The sequence below is a fragment of the Platichthys flesus genome, chromosome 3 (genome assembly GCF_949316205.1).
Source record: "Platichthys flesus chromosome 3, fPlaFle2.1, whole genome shotgun sequence".
In the NCBI taxonomy this organism is placed as follows: domain Eukaryota; kingdom Metazoa; phylum Chordata; class Actinopteri; order Pleuronectiformes; family Pleuronectidae; genus Platichthys; species Platichthys flesus.
The window spans coordinates 2276597-2302711 of record NC_084947.1 but is presented as its reverse complement, the minus strand read 5'-3'; the positions used below and the strand labels follow the sequence as shown (position 1 = coordinate 2302711).

Genomic DNA, 26115 nt, shown 5'->3' with positions numbered 1-26115 from the left:
ATAAAAAAGCTGGTTCCTAATTATTTCTGATAAAACGATCCACAGTCTGATCAATCGTCTCCACAGCCACTACATGTCCACATGCACGAGCTTGGCAGACCGCTTGTGTAGTGAGCCTGTGCACGTATCAGATGATAAGGTGGACTAAAGCCTATAAATACAGCGGAGTGTGATCCACACTTTAAACTGTGCAGCTGCAGCACCTGAGGATCTGAGCTCCCTGAACTCCTCCTGCGTTTAACTCCTCGTTGTTCAGCTTCAACTCCCCAGTGAGAACATGAGGGACACGTCGAGTCCCTCCTTCAATGCGCGGTAATGTTTCGAGTCCTTGATCTGTGAGAGCGATGTCTCCTTGTGCGTAAAATGCCGCGCGCAGTGCGTCCTGGCGCGGACGAGTCCTTGGACAGTGCGCGGTGTGAGTGGCGCTCGCTTCACGCCCCGCGCGCGCGGTTCGATGCTGTGCAGGAGTGGCATCTCGGCGACAGAATCTGGATGAAAGCGCGTCCTGCAGAGCTCAGGCATGCATCGAGTAGTGAGATCATTGGCGTTATAAATATCCCCGTGCCAGCAGAACTGCTCCAGCTCCTGCAGCCGGGGTAATGCCCACACACTGCACGCGTGAGGGTGTGCGCGTGTGTGCGCACGGTTTCTGGAGACCGGACCTCGGGACGAGCGACACCAACATGCGTGAAGTGGCCTAGCGAGCGTGTCCTCTGTGGAAGAATGAATGTTCCTCTCTACCTCTTGACCTTCGCTCACTTGGTTTGCGCCGCCGCCGGAGAGGAGCGCGTCTCCCTGGAGAGCCAACTTCTGGAGGAGGGGATCCGCTCGGGACGCAGGACGTGCAGGCTCTACTGCCGGGTGGGCATCGGCTTCCATCTGCAGATTCATCCGGACGGCAGAGTCAACGGCAGCCATGCGCCCAACCAGCTGAGTAAGTCGTTCCGTTCCCCGGGTCTCTCGGTGCAGCCACTGCGCGCCCTGCACGGCTGCTGAGCCACACGCATGGATCCGGTGCGTCCCGTGGAGAGGACGCACCGGATCACATTGTGTCTCTCATTGATTCCCTCCTGCAGCCCTGTCCGTCTTTTAAAATTGAAGTTTAAACATTGATGATTTACGCACGAGGAGTTCGAGGAGCGCGCGGCCAAACTTGGGCTCGACCCTGTGAGGTACGTGCGCAGCGTCGTGCGGGTGAGCGGCCTCGTCCCGGTCCCTGGAGGTTTGCAGGTAGACTATTTGTGGAGGTAACAGGTGCAGCAGCTGGGACACTGGACCAGGATGTGTTGGATTTCCAATCAGACCGATTGACATCACAACACTTAACCCCCCCCCCCCCATCATCATGATTACAGAATATGTTGAAACTAGTTCTTGTTTTCTGTGCAACTTCAATTATTTAAGCTTTGTTTAATTTAAATAGACAAAACAGTTAAAGAATAAGAATCGGTGGAAATAACTTTTCCCTTGATGCAACATAAATGTGATGTTTGAGTTATTGTACAGTGTGAATAGTGCCCTTCATTAATTTGATGCATTTCTCCAGGGTCCGGTCCTTAGAGGATTATGATGACATCACAAATATGCACAATACATATTTCTATAGGAATGAATGTGTTATATGATTGATCAGCTTGTGCCTTGTAGTAAAATTGAGGAAATGCAAACAAAACTTGTGGATAAGAAAGAGATATTTGAGTATAAATGTTTTAAAAGGAGGTAGATGACTATCAAAGACTTTACAGGAATTTAAATTGAATTATTTATCTGTATTTCTAAGTTAAAACAACAAGACACCGTCACTAAACTTCATAACAAACTCAGTTGGGTGAATAGGAATGAAGACTTTTCAGCATGGATCTGTTTATAGAGCATCTTCTAGTTATAAAAGGTATAAAAACATTTATGAAAAACATCTTTATGCATAATTTCAAACACAAACTAGTTAAATACAAGTTACGACTTCGGGCCTGCACGTGAATCTCATCCTGTGCCGTCGGGGGACAAGACACCAGAGCCACAAATCAAAACTCAGTTCCTGCTGCACAGTCAGATCCCTCATCGCCCTGTGGAAGTGCACTTGTGCCTCCATTTCATGGTTCCCCTCAGAAGAGTTGTCAGGTTACACAGATTTCATCGCGTCGGCCACGTGGGCCTCAGAGTCCTGCATGACAGCACCGAGACCAGCAGGCGTCCTGGATCCGTAACATGCAGATTGTTTTACTGTCGCCCTGCGTCAGCTCGTCTCAGAGAGTCGTGGACACACGGTTCACTTAGAACTGTAATCTAGGAAAACAATTCTATCCCCCCCGCCCCCCGTTTGCACTTAGATAAATATACAACCTGTTGAATTTCAAGTGTTTTTATGGTGTATTTTGGGTTTGTTGTGACAGATAAAGGTGGAGCAACCATGACACGTGGTTCAAGGAGGAGGGCGGATCAAATAATTATTTCTTTAATATTTTGAGATAGGGTTTATTCAGGGGATCTTTATATCTAAGAGTGTGTGTAATTTGGTGCAGCTTGATTGAACGTAAGGGGTCTTGGTGGACGTTTGTACTCATATCAGTGACATTCAAGTTATTTTATTGTATTTAGTTGTGTTCAATAACCCAAAGAAGTCGTCCATCAGTTTTGTGTTCAGTGGACTGGTTTTGTGGTAACCTACGAGAAGGAGGTTGTGGTTTTTTTGGTGTATAGTCTTTCTGCCACCAGGAAAACTGAAAAACCACTGATCTGATTTCCCTGACATTTTGTGAAGCGGCGGGAAAGAAGAAAGAAAGAAGCCATTATAGTTTGGGGCAGATCAAAGTTAATGGAGCAAATTCAGGATTTTCTTTTCAACTTTCTTAAATATGTTGAGTTAGGGAGTAAGTCAAGTGTGTTTCTGAACTTTCACCCAGTGTCTGTGGTTCAACCTGTCGACTTTCAGACCATGATCCCGTATCTCTGAGCTCCTGCTGCTGTCTCATACGAGCAGGGTAGAGTTCCACACTTCATCAACAGCCTGTCCTTACATAGAAACATCTGTGTGCACACACTGTCCCACAATCATTAATGTTTTTATCTCAAACAAGATGGCTACAGAAAGTGTCTCTGTACATGTTTTCATTACTGTGGCATCAGTTCATTTGAAAACTTTTAAAACTTTAATTTGCTACATTTTTGGGTTTATTAAATTTAGTCTGTCTGCTCTAAAGATAACTTCCTCATTGCTCTTTTGATGTGTCCTGATGATCACCGCGGTTCAGGTCACGTCCCAATCGAGAAACAGAAAATGACGAGTGCGGTAAAAATACCCTGTGAACCCCCCCGGTCACCGGAGCGTGTTGTTTGTCCCTGCAGGTGTCCTGGAGCTCTTTGCGGTGTCTCAGGGGGTCATCGGCATCAAAGGGGTCTTCAGTAACAGATTCCTGGCCATGAACAAGAGAGGACGGCTCCACGCCACCGTAAGTGTCCCACTCACTTCACCCACACTGCTTCTGTGTGTCACCTGCTGCCCGGCACACACGGCTCGTTCCGCTGACTGTGCACGACGACTGCACGTTGTGTTCAAGAGACTTTTAGTTGAGATGTCGTCCAGTTGTGCAGCTGCAAAGGCTCCTGTGATATTTCGCTGTTAAAAATTAACTCAAAATCTACCTTAAAAACCAGCTTTGTTAAAGTTAGTTTGAAGATTCACAGACTTTGAACATGAAGAATGTTTCCTCTCTTTATTCCCACTCCTCACCCTGAACGTCTGTTGTTGCTCTACTTAACTCTGGTGAGTGGGTAGAGCAGCAGGAGAATGTCTGGAGCATCCAGGTGAGGGTAGAGCAGCAGCAGGACGCTGGACATGATGCATGAATGATGCCGTGGAAACATCGTCAACATCTCAACCTACTGGCTGTGAACTTCCCAGACATCCTCGTGCCGTCTTCTCACATCGGCTTACTCTGACAGTTTCTGGATATTTCACCGGGGGGCCGGCAGGACAAGTTTCCAGACAATGTCAGGAACAACTGACTTGAACAAATGCTCGATTATATGCATTCCCAGATCCAGCCCCTCCAGAAAATGTCAATCTAGATGTCCAGACTTGAGTTCAGGTCTGTCAGCAGCTTTGTTTACTTACTTCTTTCTTCAGACAGCAGCTCTCCACAGCAGGTCACCTTCATCTGGATCATCTGGACCCATGGAACTGGTTTGTTCCGCCATCAAAACCATGTCCAGTGCAGCTATATTTGTTTTATTTATTCATTTCTGCAGCTCTGCATCTGTCCAGAATTCTCCCATTGGACATCAGCGTGTCATGGGGCATGCTGCTCTAATCTTTAGCCTCAGTTCTGAAGATTTTTAAATCCCCCCCCCCCCCAAACAAACAGTAAACCCAAATCTCCCTCCGGCAGCTCGGTCCTGCTGCTGTAAGCAGTCTGGCCACTGTCGAGTCATCTGTGGCCGCCTTGGCAGGCGAGTAGATGGAGGCAGCTTCCTATTAGCATGTGCTAATGGGGAAAGCAGATTAAGTCCTATCTGGGAGTGCTGATAGTATAGTGGAGTGGAGGAGTGAGCCCCCAAAGTGAAAATCAATATGTGGAGTAAACACTCCCAGAGAGCTGGAGAGTCACTGAGCTGCTGATGCTGTTAACGCTCAGCCACAGTGATGAATTCCCCCTCAGCTCCACGTATTGTTTCATGAAACCATATCAGCAGGGAGCCATGTGGCCACTTTCATCCCAGCTAACTCTCAGGCGTCCTGGTTGGACAGTCTGTGACTCGTCTGTGACTCGTCTGTGACCGGCAGCAGGAACACACTCAGTCGTCTCTGCAGCTTATATGAGCAAAGAGGAAAACTGCAAACTTTCTGAGGGTCAGAGAACATCAGTAACTGGACTCACACATGAACTGAGACAACGTGGGGCTGGAGAATAGGAGAAAACCTGATCCTTTTCGTTCTGCTGGAATTTTATCATCTGTAAGTCGTGTCTCATCTGCCCTCGTTTCCTGGTCCACTGTCAAAACCTCAAAAACAAAAGTCCCGCTCTCCACGTCCAGTCCTTACGTTTCCACTTTGTGTATCTGTGTCACAAAGTCAATCAACACACTCAGGTCGATGCTGTTATTAGCTCCACCAAGGAGGTTTTGTTCATGTGTTTCCCTGCCTGCTGTAAATCAACAGGATTAGACAATGGACAGATTACCACAGAGGATGGAGTATGGGTCAGGGAAGGACCCATTAAATTGTGTGAAACCAAATACAAATCTGGATCTAATGAATTAAAATGTGAACACTGGGACTTGGTGGACTTTGGCACTGTTATCAAATCAAACAAATCCTCAGTAAAAACCTCACGTCGTCCTTGAGTCGAGATTATAGGACAAACAAAACTGTGTCATATGAAACTCTCTAGGCTCATAGGTTCTGTGCAGTAGAGTTTCACTGTGAGAGACTGGATCTCTGCAGTCAGAGTTTATTTTGACCTTTTGAGATATTTTCATTTGTCTAATAAAACCTCCGATCTGTGGCTCCTGCTTCACGCTGCTGCCTCGCTGCCTTGCTGCTTTGGGGCGGATGTAGAACCTGGAGTTCCACAGAGAGGCCTGAGCTCGGGCCGGGTGTCAGGTGACATCCTGAAGCTTATCCTGTTGCACCGTCCATCATATTTAGATGTTTCCTCGGTGGCAGTTTACTGGCTGAAGAGTCTGATCCTCTCTGCTCTGCACGACCTTCTCAGCAAGACATCCCAAACATAATCTTTTGAGGGGTCACGGGGTCACATGCACTGAGTGACAGGTGGACGACGTTAAGGACAGAGACAGAGACGTCTCTCAGCTCCACGCTCTGGTCGGGTATCATGTCGGTTTGTGATCAGATCACATGACGCGTGTTGAGGGAATTTCTTCAAATTTGGTGCCAACATTCACTCGGACTCAAAGGTCAGCTGATTAGAATGTGGAGGTCACTGTGACTGGTGAACGCTTCATCTTACCAACGTCTGAAGAGAATAATTCAAAATTTTCAGTGCTCGTGTACAGAGACTGTAACGTCACTGATTGGCTGAGGAACATTACCATGGGGCACTAATTCTGGTTCTGGATTTGAGAAGCATATCTCAACAAATACCTGATGGAGCGTCATGAAGTTTAGAGCAGATGTTCACGGCACCCAGAGGATAAGTTTACGTTTATAGGAAAAGTTTTATATAGAATGTTAAGTTCCATTACTACGAAACAAGTCCCTAAAGTTTATGCTCATCAGATGAGAGTCCAACAGAAGGACACAGTGATGGAGAGAACCATTATTTGAGAAGGAGCGGGTGAAAAAGAAGAGCCGGTCATCAGAAACTTTCCACCTCTGCCCCCCCATCCAGCGGCTCAACCCGGGGATCATGGGAAAGGTCCCTTTAAAAAGAGTGTGACCGATCCAGCAGGGCAGGAGCCAGGTTAAACAGCTGTACAAGCATGATATGATTTCAACAATAAGATCTCTGGAATCTGCAGCCATTAAATCCTATGAAACACAGCAGGGCCCAAATCTTCTTCCCGGTATGCATGCTTGTGTGTGTGTGTGTGTTTGCGTGTGTGAGTACGTTGTTGTATGCTCCGGTGGACTTGTTTAGAAATGTGTAACTCTCTGACTGGTACCAGAGCTGGTGCGTTGCTCAAACGCAGCGTTCTGTTAAATCACGTCAATCCATCCGTGGCAGAGACTCCGGAGTTCCAATCATCTCTAAAGACAACAGCCCAGAGGGAACAGTTGGTCACTTTGAATAACTGAAGACGTTTGTACTTTCCTGCGGCGGCTGCGGACGCGCTCTCTCCGGTGACTGGCATGTTTACCAAACGCTGTAATGGCTTCATTTTCTGCTATGCTGCACTCTGTAGCAAAGCAGAACAGTTTGTTTTGTTTCAGAATGGCAGGAGGTTACACGAGGAGGCTGTGCTGCAGCTGGGGGGGGGACAGGCATCCCTGGGTACATGGCAGAGTTTCCCACTGCAGATATTTTTAGGCAGTAAAACCGGGACATTAGAATAAGTATGCTAAATAATCTAAATCTAAATAATCACTGTCAGCTCTTCAGAATCAGAACTTTCTGGTAATGGCAGAGAGGTTATAGGATCATAAAGGACCCGTTTGAAAATTCTCCTTCTTTCCACGATGGAGAAAAGTCCAAACAGGGACGTGAGAGCAATTCAGGGTTTGAAACCTCATTTATCACTTATTCCTCAACTGTCATCACAGCAGCATCACGACATACCTCTGAGGAGGAACTGTCCAAAAAGCATGCGCCGTTATCCCCATTAGTAGAATTCATCACAGTGTGCCCCCCCCCCGTGTGACAGCAGCCTCTGCTCCACGCTGCATCGACTGCTTCTACTCTTTCATTTCATTTTCATAAAAACTTAGTCTATCAGATGTGTTGAGCTCTGAAATGAAACACAACTAAACGCTGGATATTACCCATGATCCTCGGCTTCCTGAATCTGAAGAGCAGCTGCTGTAACAAATTCACGTAACTCTGTTCAGAATTCCTCATATTTTCAAAGTTTCCTGCTGAATATTGGAGAAAAACTCTGTTTTTTTATTAACTTCTGAGTCTTTTTAACTGATCTACAGTTCAGCTTCACTCTAAGAGGCACCCGATAGGTCACCTGCCGTTAATCAGGCATCGCCACGTACCGAGTGTTCGATTCCTGTCACCCTAAACGTTTTTCACATAAACGTTGACGTGCTCTGTGTTATTAGGGAGAGCCATAAACCACTGACACAACAAAATCATCTACTGGACAAAACTGTGATGTGACGATCAAAGCCATCAACAGCCTGCGTGTGTGTGTGTGTGTGTGTGTGTGTGTGTGTGTGTGTGTGTTTGTGTGTGTCACCCTTTGCAGATGAAGTTAATACAGCCCTGTAATGAGCTTTGACGAGTACAAAGGAGACTCTGCTGCTGTCAGTCAGAGCATCTCTGTGATAAGGGAAGTTATTTAGACGACTTTGAAACCCCCCCCCCCCCCGCCCCAGAGCTCAGTTATTCTGGAGCAGATCACAATCAGAGGGGGTTATGTTGCCTCGCCGTTGTTCTGGTTAGGAAGCAACTGGTTGAGTTCACCGGAGATTCAATTCAACCATACATTGTATACACAGCTCGTTTTTGATAAATTACAAATTGTCTCAGGACTGATCTAAGACCAGTTCTGTGTTTGTATCCCCATCTCACCAGAGACACACCTGTCAATGTGTTTATGTTTCCCCTCTTTTGTAGGAAGGCTTCACAGACGACTGTAAGTTCAGGGAACGTTTCCAGGAGAACAGCTACAACACGTACGCCTCGGTGATCCACCGGAACCACAGGACGGGTCGCGACTGGTTTGTGGCCCTCAACAAGAGAGGCAAAGCTAAAATGGGCTCGAGTCCACGGGTCAAATCCCAGCACGTCTCCACCCACTTCTTACCGAGGGTCGACCTGCACGACAAGGCCGAGCGAGGCTTCACCATCACAGACAGGAGCAAAGAGAGGAGGAAATCCCCGCCGCCGCCACCGGCTCCACCCAAAGCTGTGGTGGCGAAGGCGAACGTCCACGCAGGAGCAGCTCAGAGACGGACGCAAGTCAAATACTGGCCCAAGTACCGGTTTGGGTAGCCGTCACAAAGCTCTGCTCAGTTTGTGGGATGTAAGGTTCAGGGACGTTTGACCTAAAACACTTGGACGTCACCCAAAGAACTGACGATGGTCATTTATCATATTCACAACATTCCGGGTAACAAAAAGGGTTGTCAGGTTCGAGTACAGAGCTTTACTTTGATCCAGCTTTGATCACTGTTGTGTTTTCGTTCCTCTTTAGTCGATGATGCCCTGTGCTGTTTTGTGTTATGAGTTGTGTACGTTGTGCCCGATGAAATGCACGAGTGTCTACGTTTTCTAAGTGACACTTATTTGAAATGGTTCTGTGCTGTTCTGCTGTCTTGAATGGAAATGTCCCACACGTTTCTTCTTTTGTTTAAAAGTGGGTCATGATGGGAGAACAGGGTTGAGTCTTTCAGGGTTTATTCCTCACAATATATAACATTTCCACAATTCCTTGAGATGAAAAAATAAATAGGTGGAACAAATAAATGGCAATGTAGCAGAAGAAAACTTAGCATCACAGCTTTATTTTGCTCATTATATCAACTATCGGCTAATATAGAACTAGGAAAATCTCCCAATGTCAAAGAAAGTGATTCTATAATTCCTGGATTTAATCAATTTCTTCAGATCAGCTCCAAAACTGAATGGCTCTCTATTGGTCCATGTCCCTAACCTTTATTTGAAGGGAGGCAAAAAACGACTCTCCCCGATCTGATATAGTAAATGTTCTTCCTGCTGGTTGAAAGATAAATGATGTGATAAATTTAACTCTGTCTCAAACCTGGCTTGAGAAGCTCTTCAAACACGTCTCACACGGACCAACTGTCCCTTCGTTAACAGCGGATTTGTGACAATCAACATGAAAACGAGGACTTGTTCCCCAGAGACATCCCCCTCCTCCTCCTCCTCCTCCTCCTCCTCCTCCTCCTCCTCCTCCTCCTCCTCCTCCTGGACAGCTGGGGGGGATCAAGGAGAGAACTGTCCGTCAAAACCATCATTTTGGAGACCGGCTGTCCCTTGCAAAAATCTGGAGTCACGACCCCGTGGCATTCCAAGAGGAGCGTACACCCCCCCATCATCACAGGGATAAAGACGCAGAGAGAGAGCGGGGCCTGTGTTTTAGGGAAGGTTCGAGCTGAAGGTGTATCGGATGGCAAACAGCCGGGGAAAGACCAGGAACCCGACTTACGAGGAAAGACAGAATGCTGAAAGACCGACAGAGTCCAAACCGGAAAATCAATTCAGTCTATTTCACAACCTGTGTTTCAACCTTTGGATTTCAAGAAGTATAATCATCTGTACACCTTTTATCAGGGCCCTTTTGCTCTTCGTTGGATAATTCAGGAAAATTTGTCGCATTTTTTACGTCTTGAAAATACACAAAAACTCACCACACTTTGGGGGCGTGTCCGGCCTGATGAAAATGAAAGTATTCTGGAGAATTTGTAAATAGTTGTTGCAAAATGGCTAAACAGCGCCCCCTGAAGTCAGCAATATCATATGATTAACTGATCGTCACTAAATTTGGTATTCACGAGTATACTGACGCAACAGGAAGTCGGCCATTTTGGCTCAACATGGGTCAAAAATGACCTGTGTTCATTTCCTGTGTTATTTCATGCAGGGCTGGGTTTTTCTTTGATCTAATCTTTTATAGCATATCCACTCCTTTGATAACATAAAATAATCCTCAGTCAAAGATGAAGACTCGTCTTCCATTTCATCAAAGGTGCCTTCTTCATGTAGGAGAGCTGGATTCAAGGACAAACCCACAACTCCCAGTTTGATCCCCTGGAACATAGGTTCCTCAGTGTCAGAGATTACAGACTCAGAATCAAGACTAAGAGTTTGTTCCTCATCTTCTTCATCTTTAAAAACATTAAAGCGTAAGTCTGAAATGATTGTGAACAGCCATACTAAGTTACACTCAAAAGCATATTTTCCAATGCACATCAATCAGTGTATTAAGTATCTACTGTTATATTTTGAGTATTGTTTAGTTGATCTAGCTATGGTTAGCTAGCCAAAAAAGACGCAGTATCAGTATTGTACATATTTATCCTTCTCACTAGTAAAATAAGACTTACATGCATCAGATGTGCAGAAGCAGCTGTGTGAAACAATGGCAGGTTTTCTGTAGTGAACACAAACTGTGATGCAGAAAATGCACACAACATGGAGCCATTTCGCCCGGTCCCTGTTCACAGGGAGGCCGCATAAGGTCCTGAGATAGATATACACACATACATAAATATACATATACAAATACACAAAGCCATAAATACAGGGGAAAGCATCTACAATAACTAAAATGCCCGACAAGGTTAAAACAGAGGTTAAAACAACAATACTAAACAGGAGCATGTAGCATATGAACAAAAACAAAATCACTCGGACTGTATTTATTAACTCATCAGTTGACCGACATTGTGATGATGCCTTTATTTTGAAATGATCTGTACTGTCATCATTTTATGTCTTCATACTTCTCCCGAAGGGTAAAAGTATATTTTGTACTAGAATTTCTAAGAAAATAAAAACTTGTGTATGAAGAAAAGGTTTCAAGTGATATGAGTATCACAAATAAATATATCAGCAAATAGTTTTACTGACGTTTTTGGAGCTGATGAGAAAATTATTAATATGAAGTCATATGATTAGTGATTAATTAATAATAACTTTCTCAAGGTATTGACACAAAGAACGTGTAACTATGAAAGACAGAACAGGAAGAAGTAGAGTGTAAAAGTGTAATTTAATCAAATTGACTACACAAAAAAACTAATAGGACTTTGACAGTATGATTTTATTGTATAATTTAAATGAATCAGAGGAGAGGAAAGGGAAGAGGAGAAGTTTTGTGTTTATTATTCATATTGCTGATAAATAATAAAGTGGGTCTTTATTTCTAGGTAAGAGAAACGAACGTGTCTAAGCTTTGCGTGACAGTTTATTTAAAGTTCCAAACAAAGGAGCAGAGTTCCCTCGCCAGCCAACCTACATTACCTCTTTGGCGCCTGCCTCCTCTTCCTCGTGCTCCCGCTCACGTTGGCTTTACGGTTACGTGGCCGCCTCACAGGAGCCGAGCGCCGGCACAACAATATCTTTGTACTCCGTGAGCTCACTCTCCCTGGACGTCACGGCAGAGCCATTAAAGGTCACGCTGAACGAGTAAATTAAACAAAATGACAGTAAAAGATGGCGATGACAGCCAAGAGTAACAGCATTTCTGTAACTGGAGACGAGAACGTTCCCCCTGCGTGTTTTATTTTGTATTTTACAGACAGTAAAGGTTCTAAATAAGGATTACTGTGTCGTCTCATACATCAGTCCACATTAAAGCCCAAAATAATTTTTTTCAGACTAAACATCCTGAATGTAAAGCAGTCTAATACAGAGGACATGTCACACACAGGGTTTAGTTCCTCCTAATTCAAATGAGCTCAGTTCTATGATTTACTATATGAAAAAGAGACACACACATTTCTTTAAACATGGGCACAAACATGTTTGGATCAATGCAACACAACAAGAGAAAACCTGACGGTGTCAACTTGATTTAAGAAGAATGTTAGATATTAATTATACAGTGTGTGACAAACTTTTCTGCTTTGACTCTTCTGTTCACACTGGTTATACTTTTTCTAAATTAATTAATAATAAATTAATAATAATAATAATAATAATAAAATAATAATAATTTAGAAAAAGTTATACTATTTTTAATTTATAGTTCCTCAGGCTTTTATTGCATGTTTACTCATTATTATAAAATGATGTCAGTTTGTTGACTGTCCTCTTTGTTCCTGTGACAGCAAATTACCTTGTAGTGGGACAAATAAGGGATTATCTTAGCTTATCTTATCTTAGTAAGACAACTTAAGTAAGTAAAACACAAAAACCGTCACAGTTAGACCCCCGTTGCACAGCTTTAATGCCACGTGTGGGTGTGTGGTACTGGTGCAGGTTACTCACCCAAGAAACGTGGTTCGATGCCGTCTCCTTACTTTGCCCAAACACGGTTGTCCCCATTGTCACCATGTCCTCAGACAATGAAGAATCAGTCCTGATGGTCATGAGGTGCAGTCGTCTTTTCCTGGTCACATGGTTCGCTGTGTGGTGACACCCTGTACGACCTCTGGGTCTGTACACACACAATTAGCACCACACTAGCAGTGATGCTAACAAACTGCTCCTTAAACACTCAAAATAACCCACAAAAAAACCTTGACAAACTTTTTACGAATGACTCAGTGGACTTCACACACAAATCTTCATATCTAGCTTTCTTCCGATAGCTGATAGCTACGTTAGCGCTCGACTGTCAGGGAAGCTAATAACAGCTCAAAGAGAAACAAAACACTAAACAGTCACACAACAGACTTTTTACCCAGTGAGTCGGGCGACGTATATCTTAATATCTGGTTTATTTCCGATAACTATTAGCTCTGTTAGTACTCGACTGTCAGGGAAGCTAATAACAGCTTAAAGAAAATGACTAAATGGTCAAACAACAGACTTTTTACAAAGTGAGTCAGGCTACTTTAGTGACATAAATCTTAATATATGGCTTACTTCCGTAGCTACGTCACTAACACGCTACCTTCAATAGTTGTCGCGCTCTGTGCTCACGCTCCTCTCTCCATCAGTCCCGCCCCTCAACCAATCATCTCTCAAAGGACCAATCATATCAAGGATACACATGTAACGTTGATCTGTCTCACTTCCTGTTGAAGGGGTGTGTTCTTAATCAAACTATATATAAAAAGGTACCTTCTTAAAGGGACAGACCATTTTAAGAACCCACCTGTTTCAGAGTGAGACAGGTATTAACCTAGTAATGTTAGGATTTTTTTTTACTGTATATTGTTTATTTTAAGCTTTTATACCATGTGAATCATAACTGACGTTTTTATACTATATATAGTTGAACTCTATAGCTTTTATACTATGTACTTTTCAACTGGGGCATTCATACTATATAGTTTAACTAACAAGTAGCTTTCATAACAAGTATATCTTGACTCTGGGTTTTTTATACTTTGTATATTTTAACTATGGGGCTTTTACCCTTGAACCCTTTAATTTTCATAATTATTTTCTAAAGATATATATATATATATATATATATATATATAAAATATTAAATATTCCTATTGTCTTAATATATTTAGGTATTTCATTGATGTATATTATATTTAATATAGTAAAACATCGTTACTTAATGATCAGTGTCAGTTAAATATCTTGTGTTGTGTTCTTGTTGCCTTGGCAGCGTGTCTCCACCACACACACACACACACACACACAGGGAGATGATGGAGCTCAGCAGCGCCACCGCTCGGTTCACGGACTCCACTGCCCAGTTTAAAGAGTACGAGGATTATCTGGACTCCAAAGTGACGCCCACGGACAAATATTACTTAAAGGTGAGTCTCACTGGTTCTCACTGGCGACTGTAGACACTTTATCGGCCGTCATCGTAGGCCTGGAACCCGGGATCCCTCCTGTTGTCGACACCGCGTCAGAACCGCGTTAACCAAACTCCCATTTTAAATTTGTCTTCACTCTTCTGCCAAAATGGTCACTATTAAAACTAAGCTGTCGACTTTTCCTAAAGCACTAGGACCCGTTCTTCCATTCGGCATAAACCAAAGCCTCCAAAATGTTTGTAATCAACGACAAATCATCACTTAGTTCAGGTCGGTCGCTGTCAAAATGGCAGCAGCAGCTAGCTAACGTCAGTGCGTTGTTTCGAGATTGCAGCGCGAGAAAACAACTGATAGAATATTAATTTTAAATTGAATCATCTGCTGTTTGATAAGAGAAGAATTGGTTGTTATTAAGCTGTGTTTTACGCATTATTTCACTTTTATAATAACTTTTTGAGAGCAAATTTGCCAACATTTTAAATTGAGTCTGGGTTATTGTCCACTTTGCCTAAAACGACGTATTCAGTGTCTACAACAAATCAGAGTTTTATTATTATTATTAGTATTATTATTATTGTCGTTATTTCCATAACTTTAATCAACTTTTGCTCCATTAAATGATCAGGAGTTGAACACACACAGTTGTGTTGGTGTGGTGTCTTTGGGTAACCACTAGGTGGCAGTCACACACAGGTTTGGTAATCTTCCACATTTTGACTCATGTTACAGTAGAAGAAATCTCCACTTTGCACATTATTTTATTTTTTTTCAGTATAAAATATACAACCAGTATTATTCCATATGTATGCCTCTACCTAATCACACATTCCTAATGTAAACCTCCTGTGTCACTGCAGTTAACTCAAGGACATCATGTTCATATTCTCAGTTTTATTTTATTTTCTTGCTTATATTCACTTTATTTTAGACTTTCATGAATCCTAAGTTGTGAAGTTCACCACTCATCCCAGTCAGTCCCTCTTTTACAAAATGGACCTACCCACAGTGACCTTACTAGAGACATTGTTCATGAAAAATGAAATGTGCACAAAGTCTAATTTTGCACATTGTGTTATTACCTTTTTTTTTACTAAAACAAGCTAGAGTCAGTGATTTTATAGAAAAATTAAGATTCCGTTCACCACTTAAAACCATCTTCATATTTGTATCCATTATTGTTTTAGAGAGGAAGCTTTAGGTCAGTCTCTAACATCTCAGGCACCTTAATGAATGCCAGATACCAGTTAGTTCTTCTCTCCTGGTTAATGGGTGCTGGTCAGAGATGTGCCGTCCTGCTCTCTGCCAGCAGGTGGCACTCTTGTTAATGATATTTCCAGAGCTGCTGCAGCCACTTTGTTTGAACACCTGTGTCCACATGGAGGTGGGGTGGGGGGGGACCAGTCCTATCTGTCCTGATAATCAGCTGCAGTCACTCATCATCATCAGCCCGGGTCATCTAACCTGTGCGCTCACACTGACAACACTCCAGTCCTGATACATCAGCTAATTACAAACCCATTCTTCCCAGTTTCCTCTTCAAGGACTCAGGAACCTGAAGGATTTATTAACAGGCCCTGTTGTCAGTCCCTGTGTCCTGGAGGATTAGTCCCCGTGCTGGTGCGTCCACTGTACAACGCACACTTCATTCAAACAGACTTGTTCAATGAGCCTTGAAACTGAAGACAATGATTCTCGGGCCAGTTTGGGGACTGGCAAATGTCTGCGACTCATTTTCCGGCGAGCCACATCAAAGTGGAGGGAAAATATAACTTTTCCTCTCGGGTGCGGACGCAGGCCCCGGGGCTGAGAGGACTTTTTGGGTCGGAGGACATGTGGCCCGGGCTTTGATCTGACACGCCACAGGAACTGACAGCAAGATTTCGGTTTTTTAACTGATTACTTTATGGCTTGGCGTCCAATGACAGAGGGTCTGTGCACGGTGACTGAAATGTTGGAGCTAAGAGTCGCTGCAGAGGCTGTAACACACACACACTTGAACACACAATACAAACAATGACAGGTTCAAACTAAAGGCTGCAGCTGCATATTGTGTTTGTCTGTGCCAATGGCATTCAGTCTTGGGTTTATAATTTTTCAAATGTGGTGCAAACTATGTTGGACTCAACCTAAAGAAACCTACATACACACCTACTCTTAAATAACTACCTGCCATGTTAACTATTTAGTTTAATTATTAATTTTTCTATTATAACCTTAAGTATTTACACTTTTACCTTAACACAACCGAACAGCTCTTCCATGATGTTCTTTTGTGTTGCTGTTTGAGTTCATGTTTGTCAGTGCGTGTCTGTATCTTGTGTTTGGTCTTCTTTTAATTGCCTTTCACCAAACTGCCTTCAGGTTTAATGAAGTTTCACTGGGTTGTATTACAAAAGGTCAGGAACACCATGAGGGACTGAAATCTGAACTGGTTTTCAGAGGCTCTAAACCACAGGGCAGTATTTAAACCAATTTAAATAGAATCCCCACATCGACACCTGAATTGAACTCCGACGTGTGAATGTGACTGCAGGGCCGCCCGGTCTCCGCTCTCTTCACCTGACTCTTTCTCTTCTCTCCTGGCAGAGCCGGGAGTTGGCTCGGAAGGTGGTGGAGCACGGCCACAAGGGCACGGTGCTGAGCCGAGAGGAATTCCAGGAGAGGAAAGCAGCTGCGCTCGCTGCCGAGGTCGCGAAGACCAACGCTCTGTACAACAGGAGCCGTCCAGTGTAAGTTAACTTCCCGACAAGCCACTACACTCGCTGAGGTGTGGTCTGCGTGAACAGGGCAGAGAAGCTCCCACCAGCCACCAGTGTGATGACAGAATACCAGTGTGATGAGAGAATACCAGTGTGATGAGAGAATACCAGTGTGATGAGAGAACACCAGTGTGTTGTCTCGTGAAATTGAAGGTTTGGCTCCTTCCACGTGTGGTCAGTGGACTTTTTGGAATCAATCAGTGGCGTAGAGGAGAGAAGTTTCTGTTGTGGCCTTGGCCGCTCTGTGTCAGCGCTCTGTGGCTCATTGTGTCCACTTCTCTTTCAGTCTGGAAGAATAATATTTGAGATGAGACGGTGATGGAGGCTTCTGCTCCAACGGCTGTGACGCCTCACGCAGTTTCTCTGCTCGTGTTATTGTCAACGATACACGTAGACACAGACATCAGACTGTTGAGCAATACACTTTGCTAGCAGCTTTAAAAATGCTGCTGTAGCTGATCCTGACCTCTGACCTCTGTGTCCAATGAAGTCAGATCAGGAACTTGGTGATAGCTGGTTATTGTCTCAACACACTAGGCCCCAGTGATAGTGGACGGATTCAAAAACAAGATTTAAAATAAACATCAAAAACCTCAAATAAATTCTAGAGTAGTTTTCTGATGCGTTTGGTTTATATCAGTTATTTGATGTTATCGAAAAGGAGCTTTGATATTGTGATTGACAGCTGGACAGGCTCCACACCACAGTCACGTCTTTACAGACTCTGGCTCCACATGACATCATCGGCACAACATGGTCGGGCGTTTGTGTTCCCGGGATCTTCTGGCTTCATTTCTGGATGTTTGGGAGGAAGTGGAGACGTGTCGTCCGTCTTGATTTACAGTCGGCAGCTCGGACACAGAGAGAAGCCGGGATGTAGAATAGTGAGATGGACTTTAAAGTTTCCAAAAAGACACTTCAAGTTCACAAAATCGGATCAAAACTTTAAATTAAAACAAGCTGAATGACAGAACTACAATCTGCCGTCCTCTGTAAACTGACCCCCCCCCCCCACCCTGAGGAAAGTGATCACACAGATTCTTGATGAAGCCGTGTGGCGGTGGTGTCTCCTTTGAGGACAAGCCAGGACACCACTCCACACACACACACACACACACACACACACACACACTCGGCTGTGCAGTATCCAAACATTTACCTGTGTTAGGTGTTGCATTTGATTGAACCCTCAGATGCTTATCCAAATGCCCCCCCCCCCCCCCTCTGACTGTCTGTGAACATCAGTGACACTGGTGAAACAGGAGCCTCCACACCTGCAGTTACACTGACATTAGGCCAGTGAGACTTTCATCCTGTCCCAGCAGGATCCAGGGACATGTTGCATGGGAACACTGGGATGTTATACAAACAGTTCAGCTTCCAAGATCCAGGTCGAGGCCCCTTGTGTGTGTCCTGACTTTGTTTGGAACACAGGAGGACACACAACACATGACAACATCCAGTAGGACGGATTCTAAAGTCATGGAAAATCTGTCTCCCTGTGAATTATAACATTTTCAAATATCTATTGTTAATGGAAAAGAATGATTTTTTGTGTAGTTAAGTTAGTTGTTCAGTATTTTCTTGGTCTTAGTAACAAATCTCTGCATCGTACAGTGGGAATAAAAACATAGTTTGGTGGATTTTTGATGGCCGATGCGATACCAAGTGAAAAATCTCTAATACAAGTTAATTCAATACATTTGTCATCGACCCCTCAGATGAGAATCTTATGCCAGATATCCATTCATTCTTATATTTCAAGTTGTGGCACCTCGGTGCGCTGCTGTTCCAAAACGTGAGTCAACCTCTGAATCATCGTCTGGAAAAAACTTTTGACATGATTCAAGTTCTTTGAAATTGAACGCGTGGGCCATGTGCCAGTTTGAGCATCTCTCATTCCAGCTGCCCCCCCACCCCACCCCCAAACCTGTCCACATGAGCAGGGGCACGGACGCCCCCTGTTGCTGATAGGTTGGAATAACGTTCCCATTGACAGAACCAGAGCAGTTGAGGAACACCAGACTCTATTCTTTCAGCACAAACACAAACCGGGACAATTAGCAGATTGTGAAGAGATATTGACAAGAAAGTCAGTGTTAGATTATCATTGTTAACTTAACCTCTAATGTGTGTGTTTAATGAGTTTCATCGCCTCAGGAGCAACACGGCAGTGCAGTTGTTTCTCGTTTGCCTCTTATTGAACTCGACAGGAGCCGCGTTCACATAAAACATGACTTTGAAATAATAGCGGCGATGTTCCTGTGCCAGTATTAAAGTGCTGGTTTGGTTCCCGTCCAGTTCATTGTAGTAAGTTTAGTTTTTGAATACTGAAGCCCCTGTCTCACGTGAAAGTTGGATTTTTGCCACGATCAATTATCGCTTCGCTCGTCTTTCATCAGACAGATTAAAATGCTCTGTTAATAACGGGACGTTTGAGAGACATCGCTCACAACCGCAGAGCAAGTGGGTTTTGAATCGTCTCCAAGATAATGAACTGGCCCCTGTTATGCTATTTCAAAAGGAAAACACTTTACATTGGATGTGATCCTGTTCTGGAGTAAATTATAGCTCATGGCACATTAATGTAAGTTTTTTTTTTGTTTTGTTTCTAACCATTAAATAATCATCTGATACATCTGCTCGTTTCGCGGTTTCCTTAAGCCGGGCCTTCACGTTTCAATTTGAGGAAAGGTCGTTCCAACTCACACTGTGAATCGTCTGCGATGTGAAACCACAGCTCACGATCTCAGTGTGGGAACCTGTCTGCTCCTCCTCAACCGCCATCTTGGTCCTGCGTCCGGTCGGGAGCATGTGATCGCTCCTCGTTACGACCTGTGCAACCGAAACTCACAATGCATCATAAAGCTGAAATGTGGTCCGACTCTAAAATGACAAATTAGACCAAAATCTGAAATCGAACAGTGAACGTCCACCTTTTCATTGTGTCTTCAAATGTCCTTAGAGACAAAAGAAAGTTAATACATTTCAGCTGCAATACTAACAACCTGTAGGTCACTACACACACACACACACACACACACACACACACACACACACACACACACACACACACACACACAGACACACACAATTATGGATTCAAACCTAATTATCAGCTTAAATTATTCCCCCAGCTTGAAAAATTTGACAGAAAACAAAAATTGACTGCCGAGCTTTTGCAGACTTCTTCCATCAGAAGAGTTTAGTTTGAGCTGTGACCCCCCCACCCCCTCTCTCTCTGTCTAAATGCAGATTGTTCATTCCTCTGTGGTTTTCTGATTGGACTTCCACCAACCTGACCCCCTGACCTCCTGTTATGGTCACACTGTGAAAACACGGGCCTCCAGGATGCAATATACCACCTGCAAAGGGCCTGAACACAATCAGTACAGTGTTCAGGAAATAAAAGGAAGCTGGCAGCTGCGTGGTAAACAAACTACAAGCTGTTATTTAACCAAGTGAATATTAGCGATATTGGGAATAACCAGACATTTGGCATTTATTTCAGCCCCTTTTCCACAGATGTTCATCTCAGTTTCAAAAATCCGTTGGGCGGCCATGCTGTTCTGGAAATGCCTCTCTCCTTCTCTGTGGGCCTGAACCCATGTCTCCCGAGGCATGTCTTTCTTCACCGCTCTGTCACTGCTTTGTGTTCTTTGCCTTCCTTTCTCTTCTGCTCTAACCTCCCTGCGCGCTCTCCGAGACCTTTAGTGCCTGCAGGTGTATAAATAGAGCTGTTTTCAATTAGGGCCAACCTCGCCTGTAGCGTGCATCTGATCAATGAATGCCCCTGCACCTGTGGTAATAAAATACAGAGGGAGTGGGGACGGTGCTGTGAATAATAATCAGATGTTGCCCTGTTGTTGCCCTGTCTCATTCTTAAGGCCAACGTGCTCCCCCTGACAGCTCGGCTGTGAAAGCGGGGGAGCGGCTCTGCCAGCACGTCACACAAAGACCGGACAAAGGACCTGGTGCTCTCATCAGACATCAGTGAAACTCAATACGTGATCGGAGAAAAGGACACTTGAATGAATGAACAGGGCGATTAGTCAGTGGCGAGGTTGTTTAGTTGTGTAGTGAACTCACCGGAGAGTCAACAGATGGTTACAAACAACAAACAGGGAGAGGTTCTGATTTCCTGTTTTCACTCGTGGATCAAATTCAAAGCAGATTTTTTAAGTTGTACTATTTTTGACAGTTTCCCTGTTTTCAAAGTCCCATCTGCTAACATGGAGGAGGCGGGTTTTACGACCTTTAATACCGCCAGCCACCAGGGGGCGTGGAGACACTTTGGCTTCACTTCTGAGGAGCAGTCATGTCATAGATCTTTAACCGACAGCACAACCCTCTGTGGAGTTCTGCATTAGCCCTGATTGAGCGTAAATTAATAATTAATAAGATGTGTGTTCGATCTCACACGTGAACACAGTTTTTTAATTGTGATGTGAACGTTGACTTTGCGTATAGAGATATTTTTGCCTGAGCAAACTCAGATGATGGAAAACGTGATGCTCCCTTGTCACAAAACAAATTATGTTAGTTTTGTTTTGTTATGAAATGTTGTTAAACACTGAGCCGACCAAAGAAAATCAACACGTGTGTAAGAAGTGAAAAACTAGAGGAGCGTGGGCTCGTCTCTCAACTGCCTCTGGGTGAGTCTTTGTTAATCTCACACTTTCCAAACTGCCAGATGTTGCCCAGTCGCTCTTCTGCTAATTCAATCAAAAAACCATCCGAATTAGAAGCCGCGCACTTTGTCATGAACAAGAGAAAACATTTGATCTGGAGTCGGAGACGAACCCGAGGTGCAGCGGCGCTCTGCTGAGGAGATGTGAGGGCCTCTGCTTCCTGTCTGCTCCGGCTCTGGCTCGGGCCCAGAAGTCCTTGTCAGCATATGTCCTGACCTTGCGTGCTCACGGCAGCGCGGCGAGCTTTCCATCAGGCTCCCCGCGATCTCCCCACAGTCCAAACCACAGCCGCGCTCATTGTCCATTGTGCTGCTACGTTTGTACAGTCCGCCTCAAGAATTCTCCGCTCTCTCCCGGCTCTCTACTCTATATTAAAAGTGAGCTATCACTCGCCGTGCCAAGTCAGACCGGTGCCACGAACACGCACAGTGAATACATTTCACCACGGATTCGGCCTCCAGATGCTCGGCGAGAATAAGATTGTGGATGTGACTGACATGAGCGGCTCACAACACTGATCCCAGGCCTGTTTGAGCCAAACCCCTGCCACTCCGCCGCTCCGGCGAGGGCCCTCGGGCGACGGGGCTCTGCAGGTTCTATTACATCTGCTGTCAAGCCAATTGCCGTCTCTGCACTTTGTGATTTTGGATGTGTAAGTTTGGAGTTCTCCCCCCCCCGCAAGCTTTGTCCGGATGTCCCGTCAGGCCCGAGCTCGCCACCGCGTCCCACTGCACGGTGGATCAACACGCACGCTGACCAGCTGATACAGCAGATAGAACACAACAAGCTGTTGTTTGACCTGACTGAGGTCTTCTATGGGACATTTACATGAAATATCACTGACCGAACAATGTCTCTGGATATCGTCTGTCGTTCGAGATGTGTTTTCACCTTCTGAGGGTCACACTGTTAGGTTCTTGCGAGGTTAGCGAGCAGGAGGCCGGTGAGAAACGTCTTCACGAGGACGACTCCCTCGCTTGCTCTAGATTCTGTAGAACAATGACCGACTCTCTTCGCATCATGTCTGGTCCAACTGATGAAAGTCTAGAAAAGTATCTTGTTAGATGTTAAACTTCCATCTGAAGCCTGAACACCATGTCATGTATTCAACAGATTTTCTAGACTGGACATCAAGAAATGGTGATCAAATTCAAACCACTTGTAAGAACATATAAAAACGTTGAATGAGCTAAATAACAGGAAACCTATTTTACAGCTTTTACAATTGCACATATAATATTGTGGCACTTTTCAGATGTGACAGCGTTTGACTTTGAAGAACCCTTCAAGCTGCCCTGATGAAGAGGAGGAAGTGGTTTCCACATCATACAGCTTTTCCCACCAGGCCACACAGTCGTCCAGTCCTTTGTTCTTCTAAGTGCTGCAGGAGGAGGATGAGTGCCACAGATCAAATGACCTCTGAGGTTTTCTCCCCGAGGCTTGGTCTGCACGGACAGGTCCCTGATGTGTCCTCAAATCACTGCTGTCAACTTTTAATTGATTTTTGAGGCCGAGAAAAATCGGTTTGGGCAAAATTTAGTTTTGTTTTTGTGACTCCTAGCAGCCCAAGTTGTTTGTGGTTGGTTTAAATGATGAGAGAGAAACCACAGCCGTTCAGGGGTGAGAGCTTGTTCTCTACTTCCAGGACCTGCATCGGAAAAGATCATCTTCTCTAAAACCTTGACATCTCCTGTCTCTAAAATCTATCTACATGTCAGATTTCACTTTTTAACATTTGATCAGAACCATCTGGACAATGATATCAACCTTTACTCAGCGTCCAAAAGAAGTCGGAATGACAATGCCTCTTTTGATCCACGCTCGAAAACACACACCTCTCAGGCAGCGCAGCCTTCCCCCCCACCCCCCAAAAGCCGAAGTGGCCACAATACACAAAGAAAACTCAGGTAGAATATCATGCGTGGCACATGTGTAACCGAGACGTTCGGCTCATTGTAATCAGAGGTGACAGAGGATTCTAGAAAAAGCCTCAAATAAAGTAAATTGTCATGCTGTGTGGAATTTCCCTCGACGTCCACCGGGCCCAAAATAATATTTTCCATAAGATTAATTTTCCCAAGCACTCGTGAAAAAATATGCTGGTACAGTGCGTGTTGTTTCTTATGAAATCACTGTGTTATTATTGAGTGTTCCCATCTGTCCCAGTGTCAGAGGCTGTGGGCTAATGAACGCTTCAGTCCGTCTGTCCTGAGGAGAAAAGAAGCTCTAATCCTCCATGAAATGAAAATCTCTCTGAAACACCCTTTGTTCAGTTGCTGGATATTTATTTATGAAATTATTTGAGAAGGAAATTTTCCGCTCTGACACCTCAAAAGATATTTTAATGGCATTACACTCAGGGAATTATTGGCCGTTGCAATTTTTGGCGTGGACAAAATGGCAGCTCCCTAAAAAGAGAAGCCAAATCCTCTGGGTCGCCCCCTGGTGGTTCATTGCCGTCATAAAACCTGCCTCCTCCATGTTAGAAGGAACAGTTTGGCTCTGAATCCTCGAAAGATATTTTATCGGCATTACACTCCGTTAATTATGCTGGGAATTATTTGGCGTTGCAATTTTTGGCGTTGGCACTGGAGATAAAGTTGGACAAAAGTTAGAATTCAAAGCAACATGCTGCAGTGAATTGACTTTATATGAACTCACCCATTCAGAAACATTGTGACCAGCAACATGAACACTCTCCAAAAGTGAAGCCAAATCATCTGCATTGCCCCCTGGTGGTTAGCTGCCGCCAGAAAGAACCGGCCTTCTCCATGTTTGCAGATTTGGGCCAAACTACACAGATAAGTGGTGGCTGTGATTTTAGGTAGTACTTGTGATTATTCTTTAACTATATTTGGTTTTAATTAGTAACTTGATGCTATAAAAACTCGTCCGGCTTGTGATTGGTTATTACTACATGTCCAATATAAACCTGGCCAGGCAGCGTCTTTACAGGATAATCAACATTATTCACTATGTGCTGTAGCGAGTGGTGCTGTGGCCCATCGGTGCAGTTCCCCCGTTCAGCTGTGCAAACAGATAACGAAGCTGTCTTTGAGTTCAGCAGAGAGACGAATCATTGTTTAGGCTGCAGGTCACTGACTCTCGGGTTAACACACTGCTGAAGGTGACGGATGTGAATATATTTAGTGGTAAACACAGGAACAGCAGGCACTTAGTGAAAAAGGTGAAAGTGCAAGCATGCCAGGTTTTACACAGTTGTGTCATCTTTGGTGGAAATAGCACTAAAATACACAAAATCAGGTTTAGAAGCAAAGCACATTGGATTGTTTCCTCGTAAAGCTTGTGATGATGCATAAATTACAGCACGAAATATGGGAAAAAAGGATTTTATATTAAATCTGGTTCTAAACCAAAGTAAAAAGAGAAAATGTCCAATGAAGGAGTGGAAAAGAACCTTTCTAAGCAGGTGGCTTGTTTGATTGACAGGCCATGAATCTGTGAGGTCTCATTTTACGATATCAAGTGAAGCAGCGGTGGAAACAGCGTTTATTGGACTCATGGAGCTGTCAGAACTTTATTTTTATCCCCTTAAATCTATACAAAAGAATCACTGACCAACATTAGATCCAGGACTTGTGTGAGAGGCTCAGACTGGGTGGTGAGTACTGGGTGCACACCATCGGCTCCAGGAGGAAGGCCCCTGAGTTTGGGTTCTGGTTTGTCCGAGCTCGTTTCACTGTAATGCTTTGTTTACACGTGCGTAAACACACTTGGAGGAAAGTAGCTGTGCAGTAACAGCTGTTCACCCCCAGCGGAGGCGGACAAAGCGTTACATGAACTCTGCTCTTATAACAAACTGAACATCGGGACAGTCAAGAGCCTCACTGATGGATTTCTGTTATTTTTTTACTCATATTTAGTTTCTGGTTGTGTCATTTTCATGATTTAGTTACCTTCACCGGGGATATTGTGTTTTCATTGTCTTTTGTTTGTCTGTTAACAATATCACACAAAAAGTACTTAACCAGCTTTCTTGATACTCTGTGGAACGGTGCCGACCAGGAGAGAAGAGGTTAACTTTTCAGGAGGATTCAATTTAAGCAAATGAAGGGGACTGATATCTATGATGTTTTGAATTGAATATTTTGCATTTTGGTTTCCTTTTGCCTGGACACTTTATCACTATTTAAAAAAATCTGTGCTGCAGATCATTTTTGGTTCCTAACAATTAAATTTCAACAGCAACTTTGGTTCTGCTCAGTTTTACTCCTGTTGGACGTCGTGGATTAAGTTTCCTTGTCCGAAACAGTTTGAATTCACAACTGTTCTCTGCCAGACCACTGCCTTAAAAACAATAAACAGTCCAGGTTGTCTGTTCAAGTCTTGGACTGAGTTCACTTTTCAGGACAACGTAAAAAAAGATTTGTTCAACCAATCGTCTTTCACTGGTGAGGATGATCTCAGCAGATGTTGGAAACTCGATCTTCATTCACACAGAGCCCGACCAGCACCTCTATGTATTTAATATAAAACTATTTCATGTATGGGAGACAGATGCCTTCAGACAGATGTTCTTTTTTTCAACCAGGCCACATGATGACTGTTCACATCCCCTCCAGGGCCCACCTGCCTCGACCACAATCCAACAACAAGACGTGGG

General features: G+C 44.2%; 2 protein-coding genes across 2 annotated transcripts in view; both read left to right on the top strand.

The window, feature by feature from the left end:
* Nucleotides 1-723: 723 nt before the first annotated feature.
* fgf5 (fibroblast growth factor 5) lies at nt 724-8854 on the top strand. The gene is made up of 3 exons (XM_062381353.1): nt 724-934; nt 3346-3449; nt 8244-8854. Exons 1-3 carry the CDS (start codon nt 724-726, stop codon nt 8619-8621), a joined length of 693 nt encoding a protein of 230 aa, XP_062237337.1. The 3' UTR covers nt 8622-8854.
* A 5053-nt stretch (nt 8855-13907) lies between these two features.
* The window catches only part of cfap299 (cilia and flagella associated protein 299), a 62426-nt gene continuing 50218 nt past the window's right edge, over nt 13908-26115 (top strand). The window contains exons 1-2 of the mRNA XM_062381352.1: nt 13908-14038; nt 16628-16770. Of these exons, the coding sequence (XP_062237336.1) occupies nt 13925-14038; nt 16628-16770 (257 nt within the window). The 5' untranslated portion in view covers nt 13908-13924. The remainder of the gene's footprint in view (nt 14039-16627; nt 16771-26115) is intronic.